At 39.7% G+C, this 27,837-nt stretch overlaps 3 protein-coding genes across 6 annotated transcripts; 1 reads left to right on the top strand and 2 right to left on the bottom strand.

The window, feature by feature from the left end:
- Positions 1 to 620: 620 nt before the first annotated feature.
- On the bottom strand, positions 621 to 8,987 carry LOC5509184 (histamine H2 receptor). 4 transcript variants are annotated; one of them, XM_032378081.2, is made up of 2 exons: positions 8,521 to 8,987; positions 621 to 2,799 (listed from the first exon to the last, which is right to left on the bottom strand). In XM_032378081.2, the coding sequence occupies exon 2, from the start codon at positions 1,982 to 1,984 to the stop codon at positions 920 to 922; it is 1,065 nt and encodes a 354-aa protein (XP_032233972.1). In that variant the 5' UTR covers positions 1,985 to 2,799; positions 8,521 to 8,987; the 3' UTR covers positions 621 to 919. The 4 variants fall into 4 exon arrangements, with proteins under 4 accessions (XP_032233972.1, XP_001629700.1, XP_032233971.1 ...); XM_001629650.3 differs by lacking the exon at positions 8,521 to 8,987 and adding an exon at positions 5,905 to 6,034; XM_032378080.2 differs by lacking the exon at positions 8,521 to 8,987 and adding an exon at positions 4,206 to 4,487.
- Positions 8,988 to 12,369: 3,382 nt separating this feature from the next.
- LOC5509169 (tyrosine-protein kinase RYK) lies at positions 12,370 to 21,393 on the top strand. The gene is made up of 12 exons (XM_032378043.2): positions 12,370 to 12,726; positions 12,849 to 12,994; positions 14,534 to 14,636; positions 14,957 to 15,109; positions 15,425 to 15,916; positions 16,337 to 16,453; positions 16,772 to 16,858; positions 17,104 to 17,309; positions 17,896 to 17,999; positions 18,115 to 18,229; positions 18,399 to 18,493; positions 18,946 to 21,393. Exons 1-12 carry the CDS (start codon positions 12,600 to 12,602, stop codon positions 19,103 to 19,105), a joined length of 1,905 nt encoding a protein of 634 aa, XP_032233934.1. The 5' UTR covers positions 12,370 to 12,599; the 3' UTR covers positions 19,106 to 21,393.
- LOC5509168 (alpha-methylacyl-CoA racemase) lies at positions 19,544 to 25,737 on the bottom strand. Its single transcript, XM_001629649.3, has 5 exons — positions 25,517 to 25,737; positions 25,013 to 25,134; positions 23,219 to 23,445; positions 22,457 to 22,643; positions 19,544 to 22,249 (listed from the first exon to the last, which is right to left on the bottom strand). The coding sequence occupies exons 1-5, from the start codon at positions 25,723 to 25,725 to the stop codon at positions 21,846 to 21,848; spliced, it is 1,149 nt and encodes a 382-aa protein (XP_001629699.1). The 5' UTR covers positions 25,726 to 25,737; the 3' UTR covers positions 19,544 to 21,845.
- Positions 25,738 to 27,837: the final 2,100 nt, after the last annotated feature.

Below are 27,837 nucleotides of genomic sequence, written 5' to 3'. Positions count from 1 at the left end.
TTTACAAGCTCAGTGTTTCTTAGCCCCCCCCCCCCCAACTCTGCAAGCTCAGTGTTTCTTACCCCCCCCCCCCTAACTCTACAAGCTCAGTGTTTCTTAGCCCCCCTAACTCTGCAAGCTCAGTGTTTCTTACCTTCCCTAACTCTGCAAGCTCAATGTTTCTTAGCCCCCCCTAACTCTGCAAGCTCAGTGTTCCTTAGCCCCCTACCTCTGCAAGCTCAATGTTTCTTAGCCCCCCCCCCTAACTCTGCAAGCTCAGTAATTCTTAGCCCCCCTAACTCTGCAAGCTCAATGTTTCTTAGCCCCCCCCCCCTCCTAACTCTGCAAGCTCAGTGTTTCTTAGCCCACCCTAACTCTGCAAGCTCAGTGTTCTTATCCCCTCTAACTCTGCAAGCTCAGTGTTTCTTAGCCCCCCCCCCCCCCCCCAAATCTGCAAGCTCAGTGTTTCTTATCCCCCTAACTCTGCAAGCTCAATGTTTCTTAGCCCCCCCATAACTCTGCAAGCTCTGTGTTTCTTAGCCTCCCCTAACTTTACAAGCTCAGTGTTTCTTAGGCCCCTCCCCCCAAACTCTGCAAGCTCAATGTTTCTTAGCAGCCCACATTCACCGTAAACGCACTGATGCACTGATAAAGATTGATATTTATTTACAATTATATTTATCAATACCTACAGTAAATACCCGGGAGCAAAAGTACCTACGATCAGAGTTTATGTAACTTTACAGATATCATGTAGCACTTTTGATGACTGAGGTGTTTTGCGCAAATTATTAAAAACATCATTACCAGACGTTACATGAGCTCGCTGTGGTTTCAGAGAGATGGGTGATTCGCATATATCTCCTTGAATCATTACCAGACGTTACATGAGCTCGCTGTGGTTTCAGAGAGATGGGTGGTTCGCATATATCTCCTGGAATCACACATCGGCAGCAGGTGGTGAACGTAGAGATATTAATTCCCGCAAAGTCGAGTTAGTAGAGTTAGAGACAGACTTTGAGCCAACATTCAACAGTCTAGGTCGCTTCCCTCCACAACACCCTAATGACTTACGCGCCCTTTTAAAATCCTGCTTCAAAAATGAATACAGTATAGGATTTAAGAGCCCGGTGCTGAATTTGAGATAAACAAAAAGAAGTTCTACCCCGAGGGGGAGAGACGTGGGAGTTAGTCCAAAGTCTAATCGAAGTGTGTGGAAGAAGTAGTTGAACCATCCTACGACGTACACAATTATCATGAGGGTGTAAATCAAGATCGCTTTTCGCTCTTTACGATTGTGTCTGTCGTTGCACTTGCTTGAAATGTGACCCACATGCCGTTTTATTTTATCCAGTTGTCTTTTCAATGCGACGAATATTTTCACGTATGCGATAGTCATTATTAGTAGAGGCAGTAAGACCAGAGCACCAAGGCATACCACGTCATATGTTCTGTCGAATTTAGTTTTCGTAGACTCGTCCTCGTGCGTCCACACGAGTTGAATGAACGAAACAAGAAGTGAGAATCCCCATAGAAATACAAACACTCCAGCGGCAGAAGCTCGGGATGCCTTTGGCGCGTAGACTATTCTAGAAACCACAATGTAGTGATATCTTTCAAGCGTAACAACCAATAAATGGAGAATCGTTGATATTGCCAGGAATCGCTGGCCCAGATCCATTGCTAAACAGACTCCAAAGTTATACGTCGGCAACATGTTGCATGCGACTATGAGCGGGATGACAACCAGACCCGTCAACATATCGGAAGTTGCGAGGCTACCCAGGATCATATTGGTTGTCGTCTGCAGAAATCTCTTGTAAAAGATGAGAAATATCACGAATGCGTTTATACCGATGACTATCGTCCCCTCGGCAACTAAAAATCCCATTATTAATAGATTTAGTGTCATATCGATAGGAGGATGGTCGCCAAAACCACCGATTCCCGTAGAGTTACCACTGCTGTTCTTCATGATCTTTGTTATATTATCAAACGCTTCCATTCTCACACTTTTCTTGTGTTCTCTGTTAGTTTTTCACAAACTCTTGGGGGTTTTCACTTTTTCCTTTCAGGGAATTCTGCTCCTTGTACCAGGCCGTTGATTCGCATGAATAATTCTGACTAGATGCTTCAGTTTCGTGCTTTGTTTTTTCCTCTTGAATTTTTACCTTGTTAGTTTTTACCTGACTATTCACATCGGTTTAACAATCGAAAACAATAAGATTCTTTGTGATTTTTCAAGAACATGTCAGTTTTTAACTTGCAAAAAGGCAGCAGAATCCTTTTCCAGAATTCTCGATTTTCTTGATGGAGCGGTGGCTCCCGGCGCGGCAGAGATAAGAAAAAATAAATAAAGAGGCTAAATTACTTAGTACATACTTAGTACATAATGTACCAAGCCGTTGCTTATCTGTCCTTTTTTCCTGCGCGTTTCTCTTATCGTTTTGCTTACAGTTCAATCTAAAAGAGTACCGTTTCTTGCTTTTGGCTTGAGATACTGACCGATATTGCTGTATCACTTATCAAGGCGAAGCTAAAACGCCACGGCACTTAATGATGTTGACGAAATCATGGTTGACTTATCTAAAAGATCAACACTATTGGGATTTGGGTTTCTCGAAAAATCTTGACTATTGAGCTGTGAGATTTCCTGTTCAGTTTTCCTTGCAATCCCTCGATGGCTTTTGTCGTTTAACCGTCTTAGTTTTCATAATGCCATGGCATATATCCAATTTTTCCTTAAATCTTGATTCTTTTATACTCGATTTTCAATTCCCGTGGTTTCCAGGGCCTTGTCTTGCGTGTTGCGGTTACCACCTAGGCGGATTTAAAAATGAGAATTTAATTTTTACAGCTAAAAGACAAATCATCTAATAAATAATTTAGTTGGTGGGTTGTAGTTGAATGCTAGCGGAACTGAGCTTTAAAGAGATTACTATTTCCTTTTTATCAATTTGGACTGGCCCTTTAGCATGTTAGAATTACCGGTAAAACGCAATAAACAAATCAACAATTATTTTGCATTCAGCCAATCACTGGAGAATCGTCAGGTTACTCTCATGTTTTTATTGCATTTGTCGTGCTGTACGGCGCCGATATTATACAGTAACAAATGATAAAATAACATTAAACAAGATTTTTCGAAACATTGTGCAATAATGCATTAGAGAACGATACTGGTGTAGATTTTATAAAAAAAATCTAAGGTGCAATTCGACGCATAAGATTTATGAGTAATATCAATTTACAATATTGGCCTACATACGGAGCTTTTAATGCTTTCATATTAGACATAGCCACTTAGTAGCTTTTAAAGGATAATACATAGCAATATGTGTGCAAGGTCGAAACATCAGCAAAATTAAAAACAGAAATAGAAATACCTTTATTAAAGCTTTGGGGAAAAGTAAAATAGGAAATCTAAACGTTCTCGATTTTTATTGCGTGTTTGGCTCACACCGTGTTATCATGCCGGCGGCGATTCAATCGCTAATTTCGATAAAGATGCATTTACTCTAAAGTCGTCTATTCTCTGGTGTACGTCTACCTGAGGCAAAGCCAGAGGTGTCTTCGGAACACCCGGAGATGTGCAAATGGAGAAAAAGCCATGCTAATTTTTCCCGGGGAGGTGACAAATTCCACTCACCCAAATGATCGAAGACAGCCAGCGCCCCTTTTTCCCCGTACTCTCTAGGCCTGATCCATTTGCATTGAATATGTACGGCTTATTGATAATACGACGTTTGACCTTTTACTAAAAGAAGGCCAGCCTTTAAGGGAGTGTACCAGTGTACCCTGCCCTATGCACATGGCATTTCATACGACAGTTGGACAGGGTTTAAACTACCGTGATAAATAAAAAGAACCAACACGCTTCTTCTTGCACTAGAGTGTCTCTCTGGGCTTCCCCTCATTAAATTTGGAAGCCGATTTCGGTAGTGAGATTTGATGTAAGTAATATTATTAATACTATCCACAGTAGTAATACAAAGATCGGCCTAATATTTAACGCATTGCACGGGCTGAACAGGGGGGTTAGATTGGACGAATATCCACCCCCATTTTGAGTAAAAAAATTAAAGTCACTTTGTTTAAAGAAAATAAATGTCTGAGGGACTGGCGGCACTGTCCATTTCCCTTCGCTTGCTTGACTTTGTTGACGCAACATAAATCCAATTCAGCGAGCGTGAAGTATATATTGTAAGATCTATGTAGTGACCTACCAAGAATCACTCGATCGGTTATATGACGTCTATCCGGCCATTATCCACCCCCATTTTGTAAAATCCTATATCCGCCCCTGTATTGAAGAAGTTGTGTATTTTGTCTTCGCTTGTTCAGGTTAGAAATGGTCACTATAAGTTGACTGACATTGACATTTGGAACGCATCCAACCCATATAAGATCGCCAGGGGCAGACTTCTGGTCAGGCCAATGACTTCGGCAAATAGGCAGGCAGGTTTCTATTGACCACAGTATTAATTTGAAATTCAGTGATCATTGAAATTAGACAAACGAGGAAAAATAGAATAGGGCATTTAGGTGAATAATTTTCAGCGCTTGCCAGACGAAAATGATGAAAGTGCAAGCAGAAGGCGCACTGCATTCATGTAGGGGTCTCTCCAGAAAATCTTGAAATTCGAGACTTTCAGGAGGCTTCTGTAAATTGATCAGAATATCTGTTAAAAATTAAGGCACTCTTCTAAACCCTTTATTAAAATGTGAGACCTTCCTCAAATCGGAGCTCAAAATATCGCAGCCTCATTTTTTTTCTCACGGTCAGCATGTCCTACATGGTAAAATTGAAATAAATGTATAGTCTTATATTATTGTTTTTTCCCTTAATTTTCCAAGTAAATTGTCGCGTAATTTCCTGATAGTCTGGTCCATCTATGGATGCCATCAATTGTGATTAGTAAAAAAGGGGATATGGTTGGTCCACTTTTCGTTTATTAGCACCCTCTCACAAAGCCTTATAGAAACTATGAACTGATAAGACAAATTGATTGTTTTTTTCTTCGTAAGTCTATCAATACCTTAAAAGAATAACAAAAATGTAATCAGAATGGGCAAGTTTTATTGTACCCGACCTCGACCATACACTGGTGGTCCGGGATTAGTCCTTTAGCCCCGCCTCTTTAGCCCCCCCCCTCTCGGGGTAAAAAAAGGACGACAAGATCCAGTATCAAAATATGCTTTGCGCATATCTAAGAGAAATAATTGCAATCTTTTTTCTTGGCATTTTCAATGTAATGTCCCTACCAGTATCCACTCAATTTGAGTGGATTCAATGGAAGAATTGGATTTTAGCCAGAAACAAATTGGTGTGTTTCTCTAATTTAGGGACAAATCGTAGACGCAATTGGTGATGTCATTATTACCATCAAGTGGAAGTAAATACTAAGGGACAAATAAATGCGCGATAATCAATTTTGTATTCACATGGAAGGTGATAATGCGTGCATACTAGCATGTCCATTGGATCTTTACAATAATTAGCAGTTATATTTTATTTAACTGATGTGCGACTTTTTCCAACACAAAGGTATTAAATTCTTAGCTACGTACAAAATATGTAAACATTTCCAACTAAAGAAAATGATAAATTCTGTACATGAAAACGTCAAAGTGCAAATGTCTTGTTTGCGATCAGATAACCCGGTTGTTGGCTCTATCTGCCGATCTTTTATAAGAATGAAAGCTGAATAAGTTGTTCGATTGGATTTTTAAGGTTTTTGGCTGTTGAGTCATATTAAAAATTATACATTTGCTTAGTGTATAAATTTACTTGTTTCCAGACAGCCTCATTTGCTCTGTCCTAATTGGCAATATATAATCGTGGCGGAATTGAGGTTTCCATTGGAAAAAAAAAATTGAAAAACCCTGTATTTACTTGACACTGCACAGCCAAAGTGTTCTCACCTCGTGTTAGTGCGTATAAATCAGTGCCAAAGTGCGTTGTTTGTGGTGTAACACTTCTAGCCAGTGGACGGTAAGCTCGCTAGTTTCTATTAGTGCTCTCTAGAGTATATATTTTGAAAGTGCGGTAGGTCATCGGCCAGCAGAGGTTTATGGGACTTGAAACAAAGGATGTTACGCGAGATGCATTATGGGATGGACGATGCCCCAGGGTTTTTTAAGGGATAGTAGGTGGTGGGATTGAAAATGCCTGATGAGCGCAGTGTCTTGTGGGAATGACGGTGCCTATTTGGCGCGGTGGTGGCTTGTGGGACAGACGACGTCAATGAGTTCAATGGCCTGGGGATAAACAATTTATGAGTGACGCCATGGCTTGTGGGATCGACAATGTCTGATGGGCGCGTTGGCTAATGGATGATGAACGATGTCTGAGATGCGCATTGCCTTTTGGGATAGATAATGTCTTAGGGACGCAGTGTCTTGTGGGATGAACGATGTTTGATGGGCGCAGTGGCTTATGGGAATGACGATGTCTGAGGGCGCAGTGGCTTATGGAAATGACGATGTCCGAGGGGCGCAGTGGCTTATGGGAATGACGATGTCTGAGGGCGCAGTGGCTTATGGGAATGACGATGTCTGAGGGCGCAGTGGCTTATGGGATGAACGATGTCTGAGGGGCGCAGTGGCTTATGGGAATGACGATGTCCGAGGGCGCAGTGGCTTATGGGAATGACGATGTCTGAGGGGCGCAGTGGCTTATGGAAATGACGATGTCTGAGGGGCGCAGTGGCTTATGGAAATGACGATGTCTGAGGGGCGCAGTGGCTTATGGAAATGACGATGTCTGAGGGGCGCAGTGGCTTATGGAAATGACGATGTCTGAGGGGCGCAGTGGCTTATGGGAATGACGATGTCTGAGGGGCGCAGTGGCTTATGGAAATGACGATGTGTGAGGGGCGCAGTGGCTTATGGGAATGACGATGTCTGAGGGGCGCAGTGGCTTATGGGAATGACGACGTCTGAGGGGCGCAGTGGCTTATGGAAATGACGATGTCCGAGGGCGCATTGGCTTATGGGATGAACGATGTCCGAGGGCGCAGTGGCTTATGGGAATGACGATGTCTGATGGGCGCAGTGGCTTATGGAAATGACGATGTCTGAGGGGCGCAGTGGCTTATGGGACAAACGATGTCTGAGGGGCGCAGAGGCTTATGGGACGACCGATGTCTGAGGGGCGCAGTGGCTTATGGGACGACCGATGTCCGAGGGGCGCAGTGGCTTATGGGACGACCGATGTCTGAGGGGCGCAGTGGCTTATGGGGCGACCGATGTCTGAGGGGCGCAGTGGGTTATGGGAATGACGATGTCTGATGGGCGCAGTGGCTTATGGGAATGACGATGTATGAGGGCGCAGTGGCTTATGGGAATGAAGATGTCTGATGGGCGCAGTGGCTTATGGGAATGACGATGTCTGAGGGTGGCGGTGGCTTATGGGATGAACGATGTGACCAGAAAATGGAAGAATAATATTCAGCGTCTATGTTTAAATAAAAACGTTTCGCCTTAAGCTGTTGTAATGAATATTGCACCTTTCATCTTAATGATATCTGAGATAAGGCCACTTATAATCATGCTTTCCTCTTTTGCAAAGAGATTCGTCAAATAAGAGTGTTTCAATCGAAAGCCTTACCAATTAATTCCCTCAATGGATTAACACACTTGAAAATAATAATCAGTTCAAAGGGTAAACGCGTGTAGTCTAATATGTATAAACTTACAAGTATTGCTCCCACTCGTTCACATTTAGCTTTTAATATGGATTATAGTTTTTAACAACAAAAAATGATAATAATAATTCATAAAGTGAAAAGTAGTTGCTTTAGCATTATTACATTTCTTTCAATGTATCATTTCATCACTGTTATCTTGCTGAACCCCTGAGTTGTTCCCACACTTTATATTTTTCAGAGTGTAGACTCAATAATGAATAATGGGCGCGGTTGTAGCACAATCTTCATTACCGGTTTAGCTTCCTTCTCGCTGCTTCTCGTACAGATTCATGATGTATTTTAATTTAAATCGTTCAATTTTTAGGAACTTACCTTTCGTCAAGTTTCTGTTTATGAATTGGGGGTGAGTCTAAATGGCGATTTTTATCAAAATGAATTGGAAATAAAGACATAATAACGTACACTCGCCTCTCCTGATCATTTAATTAATAGCTCTTTGGCAATTCACTTTTTTAGGGTACAGGGGCAAAAAATAAAAAGATCTATGCATGTAAATATATTATGTTGTTTTCTAGAAGCTGCGCAAAAATTTTTGATAATCTAGATTAGCCAAGGAACAAACACTTTTTGTTCACTGATTTACCTCCGCTGTTAGAGGAAGCAATATATAATAACATTTAGTGACCATTTTTCATCACTACGCACTATTTGATATTTGTTCTAGGCAATTTTCTTATCCTTTCTGTTGGAACGATTTCGAATACTCGCCTGGCCAGGTGTATGCAAAGACAAATTGCGACATCAAAATTGAAGTCCAATTGTTGCAGTATTCTACGTTGAATTCATGTATGTGTTTTTGATTTTGGAATAGCTTTAAAACATATCTTACCTGTTACTGCTTTTCTTGGCCGTCAATGGGTCCAACGATGTTCTCACCAAATTTACCACCTTAGTATCGGCGCATGCGTATTGCACCAGCCAATCAGCATAGGTCTTAAGCTCTCCGAACCAATCATAATTTGGAGACAGAGTGCTCATCGTCGATTGTTTTTCTCATGAAAGACAAGAAAAACACAATTTAGAGGCTTAGATCGAGCATACGGTTACTTAAGAGAAGTCGCTAAAAAAGCATGTTTGTATCATTAGGCAAGAGACGATTGATGTAACACCTCGCTTATGACTTGGGTATTCTTATGATAAAACAAAACTGCACTTACCGTAACAAGGTCCACAGGAACTCGGCGAGATAATTTTTTATCGTATTCAACACACGTTATAACGAGACGACATATTTTGCTCTTTTTTACGCAAAAACGTCAAATCAACATTCATCCAAAATGTGTCGCCACCTTTGAACATAGCTTAATTACAACACACAGCTGACACCTTTTTTTAATTGTTCACTGATATATATCATTCTCTTTAAAAAAAGACGCTTTTAAAGAGGGAGGGAATTATTTCAGGCCGACGTCTCATTCTCTTTCATTCAATACCCAATTACAGCTGCTGCACCATTGATCAGTACGGAACATTACCATTTTAGTAATGTACGGCACCATTGATGGGCGCTCACTTTTCAATCCACTTTTGCCTTATTTTGCCACAATGACCGGAAACAATTGTGTGCTCAAGTCTTATGATTCGTCATTCTCTAGCGAAAGCTTTGGCCTTGCGAACGTGTATTCCACTACTTCTGCCAGAAAACCAGAAAAAAATATCAGCACTGCGACTTGAGGCCTGAGAGCTCAAAGCAGCAAACAGCTAGGGGGGTCTATAAAATTTCCGTTCACTAGTCTAAGCTCTAGAGGCAAATAGAAAATTGATTCCTAATGTTGAGAGCCAAGAACTATTAATTGGTTTTCTGCGTGTAGGTAATTAAACTATCCATGTCATATTCTTTCTTTCTTTTTTGGTGCTATTCCAAATTGTGGATGAAAAGAGGGTGGACTCGAATAAAAACATAACGTAGAAAGAGGGGTGTCAGGCATCATCATCACGGGGATAAGGGGTTACCGGGGTTCCGACGTATTTTTCGTGTTTTGTCGTCGTCTATTTTTTTTTTTGGGGGGGGGTCGGAGGGGTGGGGGGAGGGGTGGGGGTAGACTGCGTGATACTTTTTGGGTATAGAGGGCGTCGTAGGTATCATGAAAGGTTCAACGTGCCAGAATTTACCCAACAAAAGACCATTTCCCAATTAATTAAGAGAGAGGAGAAGTTGGGTTTGGGGTGATAAGGCGCGGTTTAACCTTTTCGCTGCACGTTGGAAAAGATTCTAATTTCCGGACAATTCGTCGACTTCCTTTTTGATTACTTCACGATAGGCGGACCAAACATGAGATAACCCTGGTGATAAAGTTACCATTATCTTTTTTTTTTTCCTCTTTGTTGGCTTTGTCTTTTCTTTTAGTGTCTCCATACAAACCGCCACCTTTTCTTTTTATCCTATATCCTTTGTCGCACATTTGTCATCGCTCTTTATATATAAAACCATACGAGTTTGACGAGGAGTCAGAGAGGCTAGATACGTGAGAAGACACTAGGGCGCTTGACTCTTATGACGTCATTTCCGTATCCGGGGATTATAAATAAATGCATCCTGTTTTATACCTGTAGAATAAAAAAGCCCAAACTGTCGCGATCTCGTACCAGAACAATGACTACAATACACCAAAAACTGGAAATCGACTCTTACTGTTTTATACCTGGGTACCTATCAGTCCTCAACTCCTCTCGTTGACGCTCAGCGCGGATTTTGACTCTAGTAATTCAAATGGTGCCTGAACAATACAATTTCCCCGTACTCTTTATAATATGGTTTATGTGTTATAATGTGGCATTTGAGGACAAACATTATTAAACCAAGACAACGTACTGAGCGAATCGATAAAGCATGACCCAACCTGGGCGCCGTTTTCTGAACTCTCAGGCCGCTGGCGGACTAGATTATTTTATAAGTGAAAAAAAAACTCCACCTCATGCAGGTTATTTGTTAGCCTAGATTATACAGAATTTGACAAAATAGAGACAATTTAATGCTTCTGGCATCATTGTGTGGCCACGTGGCCATGGTATTATTATTATTATTATTATTGTTATTTTTATTATTTATTGTTATTATTTTTTTACTGTGCATGCATGATAAGATATAAAAACAAAGTTTAAAAAAAAAATAAATGAAAATGCTATTGACTACCGCAGCCATCGTGAATGAACTTGAAGCAACTTTGTCAGCCAATATTTGCTGCCCATAGGGTGACGACCGAGCTTTTGGAGTGCCCCCAATGACCTCTGGGTCTAAAATTGGTTTCTTTTTTAGCATCACAAATTTAAGGAAGTTCCAGAATGAACGATGGTCTTTATAAAATTTTCTTTGGAAATTAAGCTGACTTCCGCAATAACACGACCCCTGAAGAAATAATGAAAAAGATCGAATAGGAAATCGCTTCGACGCTTTATATGCTGAGGGTTAGAGTTAGGACTTAATCGAATTTTCAATTTTTAATTTAGTTATCTCAAGAGATATGATGTACTCTCTTGGTTTTCTATTACACTATTTTTTTCTTATAAGAACCTTTTTAAAAAGAACGTCCAGGCTGAGATTCACCAAACTTTAAGAACATGCTAAGAACATGCCGAGGCTCAGAGCGCAGAATATTTTCTCTTTCTTAGCCCTGATGCGTTCTAAGTTGCAGAATCAAATTGTGCTCATATAAGAACCTTATTATTACTATTGATCATTAGTGTAATTCTCCGTTCCTAATAATTCATTTGGCATTATTATATTATTATATACACTAAAATTTAGGCATATCGTTGAGAACATATTCAGCCTTAAAATGTCCCAAAAATAACGACCCAGCCTTAATTGAAAATAAGACGTTCTTATAAAAAAAAAGAGTGTTACTTATCGTGCATGCGGGGGCGTAGACAGGGGGTGGTCTAGGCCCCCCCTTTAACCAGCCAAAAATACAGTAAATGTATGAGACCAGGCCCGTACCCAGGGGGGTGCATAGACGTGCTATTTGTAGACAGAACTATAAAGCATAAGCTAGATCAGTCTGATATGTAGCCAAATCCGACAATAAACATCCCGTGGAAATACTGCAAAGGCATAAAAAAAATCCTTTCTTTTGTTTTTTCGGGGTTGTTCAGATTTTCATCATAGAACCCTCCCCCCCCCACCCTTTCCGGAAAAATTAGATTTCGCACCCCTCCCCCCCCCCCCCCCCCCCCCCAAGAAAAATTGAAAGTCTTTTTTGGGCTTCATCCTTTTATAAATCCTGGCTACGCTGCTGTGCATGAAAAAAGGTGAAATAATAAAATATAATAAACGGAATATACCATGTCAGCAAAAGAATTGTAAGCACAGAGACAGGAACTATGGTAATCTGTTTTGCACAGATATGTTACTCTGCCATGATTTATTTCTTTTTTCGAGTTTAGTTGTCCTCTGAAATCTCCTTCTTGTTGTACATTGGACCGTACGTGCTGTGCGCGCGTGATGTATTCATGACTTATTTGCACAAAAAGCGCCAAACTGCTGACAGAGTCACTCATCAATGAATGCCCGATTGCAAAACGTCATACGAATACGACATCGTCAGCCCGAAGAGTATCCCCAGTCAAGTATCGACCGACTAGGTCACAGTAGTCGATGTCTGTTGTATCAGTTGCGCAATCAATTATAGCTCGGGTCAAGCTCGGATGACGTCACCTCCCAAATATGGGCAAGGAGTGCGATGCTCGTAGACGGATTACGATGTGTTGTGGTGAGTCTTTCCACACCTAAAATAACAAACGACTGGCTATTTTGCCAAGAAATTCGAAAACTACTAAGGCATATCACCTTTCCTTATTGTTACGTACTTCAGAGGTCATTCTGGGTTGTAAATAATGTAAATAGCAGAGCCAGTAAAGCAGTCTTTGGTCGACCAAGATTGGAGTTGTAAACAAGAGAGTAGGACAAGAATGGCCGTGGATGTGTTTTGGCGATGCGTTTTGCTGGCTTCCCTAGTGCTAATTTTACTTGATTCTAGCACTGTGCAAGGGCAGTTAAACTTTTATATAGCGAAAAACAATGTGAACTCGTGCCTCAGTAAGTATAATTACAGGAAGTCGCCTCTAGCTCGAGGTTTCGTTCCTTCCTACTGCTCGCGATCACAACAAAACACGTGCTGACTCGCTCGAAAATTGATCAAACGTTCTCTTTTTCCGCAGAATTAAACTACAATATGGACTTGTACATGATAAAAAACGACGAACCTGTATCCCTGCTCAAGGACTCTAGGGCTTTTAAGGACTTTCTGGCCCCGTTGTCTGCAAAAATCGATGTAGTAAAGCTCAATTGGTTTTCAAGTCCGAAGGTAGGGACGAACGTGACTCAATTTATCAGGACGCCATATTTGATTGATTCCCATTATCAGAAAGACAATAAATAGACCATACTTTGTTGATATTGTCAACAGCAGAACTTCACTCGCACTGTAAATTCGTAAGAAATGTTGCATCAAACCTGCTCTTAGCTGAAGTTCAAGTAAATTATTTTGCAGCGTTCTCGAGGCTTATTTAAAATTCATAATTAAACAAACAAATTGAGCTCAAAATTCAAAAGAACACATTGAAGCAAAGTCCTGTCTACGCGATCTTGCTCTTTTGCCAACATCTAAAGCATTTTATATTGAATATCGTCTATAACTGTTAACTGCTTCAGTAGTTACTGTAATAAATGCGTACTCCTTATAAAATGGTGCTTCTTTATTACAAAATTAAGCTTTAACAGACGATTTATAAATTCAAATTCTTTACCCATCTCTGCTTCGCCTAGCAAACTGGCGTGATTATGTAATTATTTTGAATCATTCTAAGAAGAAGATCTCTGGGTTACTTCTACACGAGCAACAAAATTCAACAACTACAAAACGTGAAATATAATTTACGATTTGATCTTTTTCTCTGTATTTATGATTTGTATGACATGGATAATTTTAAAATGTCACAATCAAGTTGACTGCTCATCTCCAATCGTCTGGGTTTTCCTGTTACTATCATGTATTTGAAATAAATGTTTTTTTTTTAACAATGATTCTTTTATGTCTAAATTATTAATTATAATATAGGTTTTCTATTGTTGGCTAAATTTGTTTTTTCCCCTGCTAAACAGTACTCAAAAAAATACTTAAATAGCTAAGTTCATGTCGTTTAGATGTTTTTATCTATTTATAATTATGAATCTATTTATATTTATTACATTTTTGCCTTGATTCTTAGTTTGGCCCCCATTTATTTGTTTAGCTCCCCCATTTTCTTGTTGAAATCTTGGCTGGTTTCCCATGCCCTGTCAGTGAAGGGCTACCCAGATACTGCTAAAACAATAGACTTGAAACTTGCATTTTTGCCAAAAATGCTTGCACATGAAAATCATCATTGACCAATCGAGAAACCCTGGGCCAAATGTTTTATCTAGTTATATCATGTATTGTACTTCGAATTGTCGCTGATACATCAGTGGAAAGCAGTTATTCTTTCTCACTGTTACTACATTTGCTTTTATCCTCTAAAATTTTCTTTGATTAAGCTCCATCCAAAAAAAAAAGCTGTCAGAAATATTGTGCAGTCATATTGCCAATTCAATTTTGCAGTTTTTTTCTTCAATCAACAATTTACTACCATTCACTTGAAAAAAATCTGGATATCTACAAACATGTAAAAAAAATATCTGGATAACTTACAAACATGTAAATCAAAGATTTGCCCTTTTTTTGTCTTTTATGAAATACAACCTTTACGACCTTTTTTCTTTCCTGACTCATACATACTCATAACAAGAGTTCTCATGTGTTTAGGGTACTTTAGCTTGTTCTCGTTATCTGTCTGTGTGCTAATTTGCTATTCTTTCCTGATAGACCTCAAGATACCACTTAACTGTCCAGTCGAGTGATACAGAGTCCATGCCCCACCCTGTGCCATCTCTGGCCGCAGAGGGGCTTATCTCGCATTCCAAAAAAGGTATATTTTCAAAGATGCAGGTTTAAAAAAATGTTACCAAGCAGTTTAGAAAGTAACTAGAATTTTTCCTTTCTTTTACCAGAACATTTGAGAATGCAAAATGATAACAGCCTGTATTGGTCCAAGCTTCATATATACAAGCAAATTGACCAACAGTCTGACCTCAAATTATTTGAAGCCTGAATCATATAAATTTGCAGCATGCATTTTTATGTGTGTGTTGAGTTGACCTATTTGCAATGCAAATACTTTACTGCCTCCCAGCCAACAGCTCTAGGCCTGTCTACTTATCACCTATGATATTGTTCTTTGCACCTTAGAATTCTCCATGTCGTTTGGCTGTACTGGACGAAAGGCAGGCTTGGTAGAGGTTTCTCTGAGGCTTAACTACACAAGTGTTATCAGTGGGAAAATAAGCATGGACAAGATGCAATCTTTTGATTTGGTAGTTCGCCGATGGTGTGATAAAACTGGTATGTACTAGCTTTCAGGTCTTTGTTGTTATTTGACCTTGACTAAGAGATAAACAATATTGCTGTCATTCACACATGACTTAGCAAGGAATGCTTATTAGTTGTGCTCGCTTCCTTTGTAACTTTTGCTTTTCTCTCTCTCTCTGTTGTTACAAAGCAAGCAGTTGTTGCCCTGTCTTTACTGTTTTTCTTTTTATCAACATTTTTTTTTTATTTAAAACAAAAATATTCTTGAGTACTCTAAAAAGAAAGTTCCAAACTTTTACTTTAGTTGAAATTGTCAAAGTGTAAATTATGCTCTTTTCATCCCGGCAGTCTCTGATCCAACACCCAAGTCTACTAGTGGAGGGATTCACTGGTCGCGTGCTGCAATTGTAGGGTTATGTGCTGGAGTAACACTTGTTCTTTGCATGGCGGTGGGGATTGGCCTGCTACTTAGATACCTTCTAAGGCAGCGCAAACTGAAAATGGAATTTGAAGATGACTTAGAGTTAACAGAAAAACGTGAATACAGCAAAAAGAAAATAATGAGCCTCCCAATGCCTAGCTTATCATCTCAAAAGAAAACTCCCAAAGTAATATACTCCCCAACAAGCTCTCGTAGCTCAAACAAGCGTCACAGCTCATTGCCTGGGCCCTCCAGGCAGAGGTCAATAACAAATGTGAGTGACACGTCAACGGCTGGGCTGATATGCCTGGACGATACAGATGATGAGGACCAAAACCAAGTGCAGAGTGTGTGCAAGTGTGAGTCTCGGGAGCAGCTAGTTGGGGGCAGAGCTTCGCAGGAGAGTAATCCTGTACCAGGTAATGATTCCATGATGCATCTCTGGATTTTGTTTACAGCTCAAGAAAATTTAATGCAACAGTTTTTTTAAGCTGAATATATTGTTGCATGACTGCAAAAAATTGAAATCAAATTCTAATGGGAATAGCATGTAGTCAATTATACCACCCCCAAGGACCAATCAATTCCCTTGCTGTGTGCAGTCAAATGGTTTATGACACTACTGTGAAAACATGGAAACCATCAAATGGTTCGATGGTTGATTGACTGCGTGCTATTCCCAAACAAGACAATGAATTTGGTTTATACTGCTTGTACGTGGAAATGGAAGTGAAAAACATTGAGTTTGGTAAGGGAATCCAAAGTTACAAATGGCCCAAATTTCTAGTCAATGTTTGACAAGAACCGAGTTTTTTATGTTCTCCCATTTTTTTCTTTAGAAACAACACCTCACAAGGCAGAAATCCTGAGTGAGATGATGAGCATGTGGTCCTCACAGCTGGTAGGATACCTAGTTAGCAAAGAACAACTGGAAATCAACGAGCTTATTTCACAAGGTATTTATGAAACATGTAGGCGGTGTAAGCAAGCAACAGGATTGTGTGCGCTTCTTAAAGACAAAGTGTTTTCAATTTTGAATACTGTCTCTCTATTGTGTATGGGTTTAGGAAGTCCACCTACTGTAAGGATTGTGCAAACTTCTCAAAGACAAAGTGTTTTCAATTTTGAATACTATCTCTCTATTGCATAAGGGTTAAGGAAACCCAGCTACGAACAGTATATTTCATTTAGCCTACGCCTGAACATGCCAGGTCTGGTTATTAGTAGTTTGCTGTGACATTGTATTGATTACTCACATTTTTTTTTCTTTTCAGAAAATGTTTTCAATATTTATCATGGCAGTCTTAAAATGGATTCTGAAGACTGCTGTAAACACGAGGTCGCTGTTAGGATTCTAAGAGGTATGTCCTATTGGTCACCCATACGTAATTATGACCTTAAAAAGGCATACAATTCACCAGCTTTTCTTACTAATCTTTTATTGATGGCCAAATAATAAAAAAAAACTCATGGTTCATACTTGTATTAGTGCTGCGTGCAGTACTTGCAGTGCATCTGCAATGTTGGATTTTAAATTCAGCCACTGCCATGATGTTGTTTTGAGAAAAGACATTTGTAATATTCTGTTTGATTTACTTTGAAACAGATGACCCAGCAAGTGATCTTGAAACAGTGGTGAGGTTTGTGCGAGGAGCCATAGCCATGAAGAGCATGTCCCACCCAAATGTGCTACCTCTAGTAGGGGTTGTGCTGCACCCCACATCACTACCATACATCATAACGCCGTACAATAGGGACCGGAGACTGTGTGATGTGTTGGTGAGGTCAAGAGGATCGCAAACAAAGCCTCAGGTAATCATTAGAAAAATAAATGAATGGGAGTAGATAGACTTATAGACTGGATTACTCTTAATTTCCATTTCCATCTGGTCTGAAACTGACTACACAGTATAAGTTGCAATATGTTTTTAACACAGTTTGTGTGAATGGTAGTTTAGACACTGAAGATAGACTCCCCCTTCTCAATAATGATTCATTTTAATTAATAATGATTAGCTGGGTTTGTGAACAGGGGCAAGTTCCAGGGAAGACATCAGTGTACAGTAATATCAAGAGAATGGGTGCTGAATTTATCCAGAAGTACTGTTGTACTTATATCTGGCTCTTTTCCTTTCTGCTAAGAATTGTCTTCTTTAGTTCTGGTCTCTGCAGTTGAATGTTAATAAGAATGTCCTTTTTTTTAATAAGAAGGAGCTGAATTAAAAGAGTTCATACAGGCATCCATGGATAATTGTTTAGAAAATATTGAATTATTTAAATATTTACTGTCTGAAAACAAAAAAACGCGATTTAATATATAAGCTAGTAATTTTGCCTTTCATTTCACTCGCTGCTGTAATAGTAAAATATATTTTCTTTTTGCTTGAAATTCTTCCAGGGTCTAACGTCTGAAAAGCTGTTAGACATTGCCATACAAATAACAAGGGGCATGGATTCCCTAACACTGCAGAAGGACATAAACTTGTCAACACGGAACTGCCTGTAAGTCATCACAATCTAAGCGACTATCAAAGAGTCATCGTTACTGTATGTTACTCAGACTATATCCCCTCTGGTCTCAAGTATTGAACCATATACATAATTTTCTTATTTTCAGAGTGAGTGATGATCTTCTAGTAAGAATTGATTCCCACATGGATGTGAATTCCTCAGATGTAGGGGGTGTTTCGGAATGTCTTGATAATGCTTCCAGTTATGAGAAAAAACATGTGGTAAGCTTATTGCATCAGAACTACAAACGTAACATTTCCTTTGAGGCATTACTGGGACTAGAAATGCAAGTCCTTAGAATTATTTAAGTATTCTAAGTAATATTAATTATTTGACTAATAATCCAAACATTTTAAGGCTTACAGCCGTGTTTGTATTTGCCTCTCACAGTTTCTGTTTGGTGCCATTCTTTGGGAAATCATTACGCATGGCGAAAAGATAGCAGAACCCTACCAGTGCAGACCTGCTAACTGTCCTGAGGAGCTGTAAGTGTTAAGAGTGTGTATTCTTAATAGAAATTATACAATTATTTCAAATAAGCTTTCATTCAAAGAATCAATGTCATAACCTGCAGTGCTTCATGGGTATCAAATAAATAAGCCAGATCTGGGAAGCTGCAGAAGTTTTGTTGGAGTGCCTTTCACATGGCTTTCAGAGGCCAGGATCCAGTCATATGCATAAGACACTGCAGGTTACGACACATGGCTTCTTGAGTTCAACCCTATTTGAAATAGGTGTATTGACAGACCCATACAGTACATGTATCTAAGGGGGGATGTCTGCTGAGTGCAATGTCTCACTCTTCCAGTATTTTGAAACAAAAGTGTTCCTGCAGAACTCTAGGCTTACACTTTGATGAATTATTAAGTGTTCAACTGTTAGTGATACGTTTGTCTACCAAACTACCATGAATCTCACTAGCTTTCTGCATTCCCAGATATGATACCTTGATCAAATGTAGACATCCTGATCCTGCAGAGAGACCAACATTTTCCTGGTTGAGTGACTGGTTAGCTGAGTACCAAAGTAGGTTGTTCCCAGGAACCCTGTGTTTTCAGACACTTCATGGTCAACACACCATCCAAATGAACTGCTGAGCAGTTCTATTATAAATAGTTAGGATAGAGCCTGGTACTAATTCTACAGTTGTAGACACTAGCAAAGAGTGCTCAGTGGATGTATACAAAGCATTTTTGTGTCCTGATTCATTTTCAAATGTGGATTGCAGTAATTCACTGAGGGCATACTGTATATTATAATTATTATTATAGCAATTTTGCAAAATAGTGTACATTGATGCAGTGGCTATTATTTGATGGCCAAAGAGGGAGATACATATAATTGTTGAACCCTTAGCTTCTCTCCTTAAATCACTTAATAAGTATAAGTTTTTTTGTGGATGATCCATGGAAAACTTTATTATTCTTGCAAAGTCTAGTTTTGAATTTAGACCCTCATTGTAATTAATGTGTCCTTAGTTTCTCTCTCCACAACAGGCATGAAAGAATTGGAAACTGGACTTTTGCCAGGAAACAGCGTTTTATCAACCTTTATTTTGCTTAACTCCTTATACAGTTAAGGTCCCTTAGAACACTTCATAAAATTCTGTTTTGATGTTAACCCACAATGGGTTGTGTGACATTGTAAAAAATGCCATTAATACACCTTACATGAAGAATGCTCTCTGCTGCCAAATTGAGGAAGGTGTTATAGTTTGAGAATAGACCACAAAAATAGCTTTGTGTGCACTTATTATTATTATAAATTATGGGCTGGGTCCCACCGCTGGAAGCCTTAGCAGCTGTTGCACCTTGCTTGGCTTACTGGCGAATATTGTGATGGTGAATATTGTAAATACATAGCTATTTTCTGTTTATGCATTAGCATTTTGACATTATATTTACTCTATAAATACAAAGGCCCTGATATTTATAGCTACAGTATTAATGTTTGGAAATATAAAGATTTTGAGACTAAAGTAGTAGCAAAGATGTTGGCTATAGTGATGAAGAGATTTCAATGTTGGTAGCTGCAGTAACTTTTTTCCTTGCTCTCATTGATTTTTTGATAAAGAATGGTAAATGGTATTTAAAAGATTCAATATGCATGTTAAGATTTTACATGATAGTAAACTGACTTGCAATTTTATTTAGACACTGTGCCTGCCAGCGCTAGGTATCCATTGATGGATTGATGGGCACTGTATAAGTTATTATACCCTCAAAATGGCTTTATACTTCTAATGATTGCCTTAAAGCCGCATTGTGGCCAGTTTACTTCCGGTCGATTACGTAAAAATCTACAATGATTTTTTACGGAAAACGCAAAAAAATATTTCAAAATATTGAAAGCAGTGTGTCTATTGGAAGTTTCTTCAAGGATGTGATCGATAATTTAGAGCGGATGGCCTGTTAAATATCTCGGATTCTAATAGATTGTTTTGTCTTTTAACGGTTGAGGTATCCGTCGGACCTCCGGAAGTAAACTGGTGACAATACAGCTTTAATGTCTTATCCTTAGTACTGTATATGGTATTTTGATTATTTTTTACTACTTCAGTACCTACGATATAATTCAGATTACCTTACCCAGCAACATTTTAAGTCTATCTTATGAAATAGAAATACATAGGAAGTAAAACGTTATACTGGCGAAAAAAATGTTTGAGGAGTTGTGTTCAGAAATCAAACTTAATACTGTCAGTTTCTTACTGTATTTTCACTTTGGAAGTTTGAAAATTTATACTTAACTGTATGTAGGGCTTATACTTAATTCAATTCAGTCTCAATCATTATCTAGTTAGCACTTTAAGCTGTCAATTCCTATTTCTTACTTCAAAAAGTCTTGAAGAAAAGCCTTAATTTCAATGGCATAGGGGTTTACATAACACCATTTTAAGGAATTATGTCTAAGAGATACATAACCAAAGAGAGAGAATGAAAGTAATTATCATTTAGTACTCTTGTCACAAATTTTGAAACCACTACCAGTGTTCTGTGTTTCTAATTATCTGTACATAGTTCCGTTGTTTGCACACATGTTAATGCAGTTGAGAGGATGTTTGCTGGTGTTGTTGGAGATTGTTTTACTATGCAATCCATTATGCAATTTTTGAATATTAATTGTCAACATTCAATTCTGTCTGCATACCAGGGTATAAAAATCTTAATACTCACATAACATACATGACCACAAAACGGCCAATAATTGTTTGCCTGTGACATTGTTATGTATACACTACATATGTAGTTTAGAAGGCATTACAAAGGTGAAATATATTTTTGGAACACTCTCTATATAGGAGAATGTATAACAAGAAAATTGTAAATACTACAAATATGTATGGTAAGATGAAATAAAATTACCATGGTTGTTTTTGTCAATATATACTGCCATGCACTACCTTTCTTTCAATCTTGAAATAGTTGAAAGTGAAAGTTCTCTAGTTTAGTTACCCCATAAACAACACAAAAATGTTTTATGTCACTACCCTTGTTCTTAGGCTTAGTTCAAACCTCGTATTATCCATAAGCTGTATTTTATGCAAATGCATGCAAATAAATCGAGCTGATTGTTTTATCTTCATTTGCATGCTTTTGAACTGAATACAGCTTATGGATAATATGACGTTTGAACTCATCCTTAGAGCACATAATATAACCCCATGATTACTCCTCCCTGTCCTGGAGCTAATGTATACTACCCCAACACGTGCCAACTTTTCATATATTCATAATGACTGACTAAGTCAATCTCCATTAGCTTTATGCTATTTATTATGCTTTATGCTATTTTGCAGGTTTAACATGTGTAAAACTTGATTATAATGAAGAGAATTTACAGTGAGGATTGCCTCAGTGCGGTGTCTATGACTTCTTCCTTTAACAAGTCTTTCACCTCATATTCTCTAAATCCATACTCCATCAAAACATCCACTGTGTGTTCACCAATCTTTGGCAGTTGCCTTGGTGACGCATTCCCAGGTGTCCTAGAGAGCTTGGGAGCAGGTGTGGGTTCAAATGTCCCTTCATTGTTGATAAATGTTCTCCGTTCTATGTTGTGGGGGTGCTGTGGGGCTTCCTCTGGAGTTAAGACTGGTGCAAAGCATGCATCTGTGTTCTTGAAAACCTCGCACCACTCTGCTTGGGTCTTAGTGGCAAAAATCTTAGCAAAGTCCTCTTTACGTGTTACCCATTTGGTGAAGTCCATTTGCTCTGATACTTGTTCTTTTAAACCAAGACCTAGAAAAAAAACCATACAGTCCTTTGAAAAGTAATGTCATTTGTTAGTCAGTATGGATAACCCTTCCCGGAATGCAGCATTTTTGGTTTGCAAGAATACATTGGTACCAGTGTCCTGTAAACTCCAAGCAGGGTGGTACTATCAATATGAAAGAAATGGTTTATAACAAGTGCTAACAGCCCCATTTAAATACTGAGTACACAAACCTTTTATTAGCTGTTGGTAGAACTTTGGCTCTATGGCACCAATGGCAACATATTTACCATCTGAGGTTTTATATGTATCATAAAATGGAGCCCCAGTATCCAATAAGTTCTCCCCACGCTTCCCTGGCCATATTCCAAGATCTTGTGACATGTATGCAAATGAACCAACATAGGCGGCCCCATCCACCTAGAAACATTAAAGGATTGTCATCAATGAGGGTGTCAACCCTAAGGAGGGTGGGGGGGGGGGGGGCTAAGAGAAGGATTGGTTTACAGGGGCGGATCCAGGATTTCAAAATGAGGGGTGGATGATGGCCGGATAGACGGCTTATAACTGATCCAGTGGTCCCTGGTAGGTCACTACAGATCATGCAATACTTCAATGATTTGTCACGTCAGCAAAGTCAAGAAGGCGAAGGCACATGGACAGTACCACCCGTCCCTCAGACATTTATTTTCTTCAAACAATCCACCAGCCCTATATCCGCCCCTGTTGTACGAGGCACTGGCCAGGCACATAGCTAGGGGTGGGTGTTAGAGGCATGCACTCCCAATCCAACCACCCCCACATCCCGCAAAACAATGCCACCAAAAAGAGGTATTTCCTTACTCCAAACTCAGGCTGTAGTGAAAAGTGTGTCTTTGCCTGGATCTTGCTAAGAACCTCAACTGAAGCCCCTCAGCAAATCCTGGCTACCATCATCAACATGGTTAAATACCTGGCAATGTCAATAACCTGTTATCATCACCATGGTGACTTACCATAGCAGTGTCAATAACCTGTCCTCTTCCAGATTTTCCCCTTTCCAGTAAGGCCAGCAAAATACCCATCACACACATCAGACCACCACCAGCAAAGTCACCCAGGAGGTTAAGCGGTGGTGTCAAATTACTGTCCCTCCTGCCGAGCATGGAAAGAAGCCCCGTCAAGGCAATGTAGTTGATGTCATGTCCTGCACGGTTTGCCAAGGGCCCTGTCTGCCCATAACCTACAGTTAAATATCAACAGTGGTTAAACAGCTTGGAGAAGGCATGCTCGAGGATCTAGCGTACTTTGCAGCCGCTCCCAAAGAGCTCTTCTGCGGTGGTGACCTTTGGGAGTGCCGGCAAAGTATGCTGGATCTTCGAGCATGTGGAGAAGGTGGACTTATTCACAAGAAGTGAGTAAATCAAGTGTATCAAACTAGCATTAATGGTTCTTGTTCTGATTTAGATGCCTGTAGTGTGAGGCTGGAAACATTTTTTTAAATAGAATTGTCAGCAGACAAAAACTTTTGAAATATCTCACCATTTGATTATTTTTTTTTTATTGTACCTTTGCTGAAGAAAAAAATAATAATTAAAAGCGAGTTGGCTGCTTTGAAAAATGCAGAAGGTGTCTTGGAGTAGGTCTAGATTGGATGACTTGCTCGCTGGCCACTAAACAGAGAGACGTTCGAGGATGGCCACTAAATAGAGAGACGTTCGAGGATGGCCACTAAACAGAGAGACGTTCGAGGATGGCCACTAAATAGAGAGACGTTCGAGGATGGCCACTAAATAGAGAGACGTCTTAGGCTGGCCACTAAATAGAGAGACGTTTGAGACTGGCCACTAAATAGAGAGACATTTGAGGCTGGCCACTAAATAGAGAGACGTTTGAGGCTGGCCACTAAATAGAGAGACATTTGAGGCTGGCCACTAAATAGAGAGACGTTTGAGGATGGCCACTAAATAGAGAGACGTTCGAGGATGGCCACTAAATAGAGAGACATTTGAGGATGGCCACTAAATAGAGAGACGTTTGAGGATGACCACTAAATAGAGAGACGTTCGAGGATGGCCACTAAATAGAGAGACGTTTGAGGCTGGCTACTAAATAGAGAGACGTTCGAGGATGGCCACTAAATAGAGAGACGTTTGAGGCTGGCTACTAAATAGAGAGACGTTTGGGACTGGCCACTAAATAGAGAGATGTTTGAGGCTGGCCACTAAATAGAGAGACGTTTGAGGCTGGCTACTAAATAGAGAGACGTTTGGGACTGGCCACTAAATAGAGAGACGTTTGAGGCTGGCCACTAAATAGAGAGACGTTCGAGGATGGCCACTAAATAGAGAGACGTTTGAGGCTGGCCACTAAATAGAGAGACGTTTGAGGGTGGCCACTAAATAGAGAGACATTTGAGGCTGGCCACTAAATAGAGAGACGTTTGAGGCTGGCTACTAAATAGAGAGACGTTTGGGACTGGCCACTAAATAAAGAGACGTTTGAGGCTGGCCACTAAATAGAGAGACGTTTGAGGCTGGCCACTAAATAGAGAGACGTTTGAGGCTCTGAAGAAGGCGAAACACGCTGACATTTTGACCTCCCATGCAAAATCAAGTTGCATCAACTTACATCAGCTAGTTCAAGCAAGTTAATGAGATACCTTCAATCAAATATTGTTAATAACGTATTAAACTTCAATCATGGATGGCTATTTTGAAGTTTTTTTGGCAAAAGAACTGATGTTATTTTCAGTAGTAAAAAATATAAAGGAGTGGATGATCAACACAATCTAACAGAGTTTGCAGTACCTGTCAGCCTAGCATAGATCAGTCTTGGGTTTTCATCCATCAATTCCTTGGGCCCTAATCCAAGTTTTTCCATAACTCCTGGTCTAAATGGTTCGATTAGCACATCTGACTTGGCACACAACCTACAGCGGCAAGGATGCAAAGACTTGTCAGGTTTGTGGACATGGTGCATAAGAATAATTGTTATTGCATGTACCCATGAGATCTATGAAGCAGAAAAACAGAAAACTTTATAACAATTAGCAAAATCCAAGTGCATTTACCTCTAAAAACCTCTTAACATTTCTCCTCTAAATAACATTTCTCCTCTAAATAACATTTCACCTCTTAGTATTATAGGGTGGGGGGGGGGGGGGGGGGAGGAAGGGAAGGGGAAGGAGTGAAAACACCCGACACACCCCATAGCTTATCTAACGATTACGATCTGCGAGCCACGGAAAACATCGCCTTTTGCAATCACAACACAACACGCAATAATGAAAATCACGATATTTCTGACATCACCTTTTTATCGTCTCGATTCCTCGAGGCTTATGCAAGTCCACAGCAACAGACCGCTTCCCCCTGGCGAGTCTATCCAGTGATATTAAAGTCTTTACTTTGTCTACTCTAATCACACTGGCACCAAAGTCCGCTAGAATCATCCCCGCGAATGGGGCCGGGGCTAGACCAGCGAGCTCTAGAACACGAACACCTGACAGCACGGCCGCCATCTTGGTATTTCTCAGGCTTGCGCGGCGGCTGAATACACAGGTAGCTCTAGCATCCAGAGCCCGATTAGAGATAGATTGCTCTAATTATGCTGTTACTTTTGACCTCATGAATAAAATTGACGTACCGTAAATAACCTAATAAACGCCCCCTATCTAAAAAAAGCCTCTGATCTAATGAACGCCCCCCTAAGCTCACAAGTTTGTAATGAACGCCCCTCTCTAATACAACGCCCCCCTCTATTAAAGGCCCCTCCCCTTCCCCGCTCTAGGAATATCGGAAATATAAATAGTAATTTAATTGCATCTTCCTCAATCAACACTGGTAAGCGAGTAGCGTCTTGTTCAATGTCAAGTCCAAAATGAGGGTACCGCTCTCTAACGTTCCTGATCTCATTGCTTAGGATGTCAGCAATTTTCTTTCGTTTTGTCCTCGCAGTGTAGCATCCAGGAATAACAAGGCATACTTCTTGTTTCCGTTCACCGCATACTTGCACCGTTAAATCATTGCATTCGTCGCACGGTAAACGCTTGCTACGCAGGCTATAATTTAAAGAGATCCTGGCTGAGACTAGAACCCAACTGCACTTGGCTGGATTTGTTATATTTTCATAGTTTGTAAAGAACGCCCCTTTCTAATAAACGCCTCCTATCTAATAAACGCCCCCCCTCGGTATATCGAAATTTAATGAACGCCCCGGGCGTTTAGGTCATTTACGGTATTTCCACTCATCAGAAAAGAACCAAAGATGTTTCAATTTAGTGCCGCACCAACTGCGATTGGTGTAATGGGGTCCAACACCCGATTGCGATCGTCACATTTGGCGCCGCGTGCAGTTGCCGCTGGAGGGATTCAAGAAACATGAGTGGGTTCCGAAAGCCTTCGATTTTAGGTCGGTTTTTTTTTACTAATAACATTACTAATGTCACTGAAACTGTTCTATAACCTAATCACGCACGCAATTATTTGTTAACGATACCGTAGACCCAAATGGCTTCATTTCGGGTGAAATTTTTTTATTATGCCATTAGATGACAATAGGCACACTCTAGATGTTAGCAAAAAAAAATACCAACAAAATCTTAAATACTCCACCAGATATTCAAACGCTGTGTTCAAAGTTATTTTAATATGGAATTCCCCGAACTGCAATATAAAAAAGCATAGTGCAATTATTTTAAACTATAAATTTGAATATATTTTTTATTCTTTATTTAAAAGATATCTATATCGATTTTCTTAAATATCCATATCGAGTGCTTTAGATACAACGATATTTTGTATAAACAATATAATTTTCGGCATCTCGCTATATAGTAATCCAGGTTCCAGTATAAACAAGTTTCTTAGCATTTGTCGAGTTAATGAAATATTATCTTTTATACAACCAGAACAACATCTCAAAAACAACGCGTTTTATTCTGCACTGGTGTTATAATAATAGACTCCATGCGCACGTGCATTACAATATCACTATACCATGGTGACTGAACGAGTCCCTAAGGGACCCAAAGCGCCAAGGTAGACCTCGATATTTTTCACCCCACGTCACAGCGAGCTGTGTGTGGCGTAACCGTATAAGACTCGGGTCTTAAGGGCTAGGAACCTGGTTATTGCCTCCCTATTAATGCGCGGGTGCCTCGGTACCTGTGTGTTACACAGTTCGCTAGATAGCGGTGCTGGGGCCGAAATCTCCAGCTTAGCCGTAAAGCTTTAGCTGCCATACGGTGATTCAGCGCACGTCTGGATGTATGGTCTTTTTTTTGCGTTTTAAGTTTGGATAATACCAGGTTGGATCCCAGGCAAGGAGCATATTTTTTCCTGTTTTTTTCAATGTTCTTTTTTGTTTTCTTTTTTTTCCTGCTTAGCTTCCTGCTTGTTGTTGGTATTTGTTTTTTTTAACGTCATTATACGTTTTTCTGCCCGACATCTAATTTAGTAAAAAGTATTTTAATACATATGGCTTTTGGACTTCCTTACTTACTTAATGTATGAATTGAATGAATGTTTAAATCCGAACGAATTAATTCTAGTACGTTTTCTTTCTCAGTGTTTATTATTTACCTGTTATACGCACGATATATCGTGAAAGAGATCCCACAATTTTTGTTCAA

The sequence above is a fragment of the Nematostella vectensis genome, chromosome 5, assembly GCF_932526225.1.
Source record: "Nematostella vectensis chromosome 5, jaNemVect1.1, whole genome shotgun sequence".
Taxonomy (NCBI): domain Eukaryota; kingdom Metazoa; phylum Cnidaria; class Anthozoa; order Actiniaria; family Edwardsiidae; genus Nematostella; species Nematostella vectensis.
Note: the sequence above shows the minus strand (reverse complement) of the source record. Positions and strands in the feature narration are given on the sequence as shown.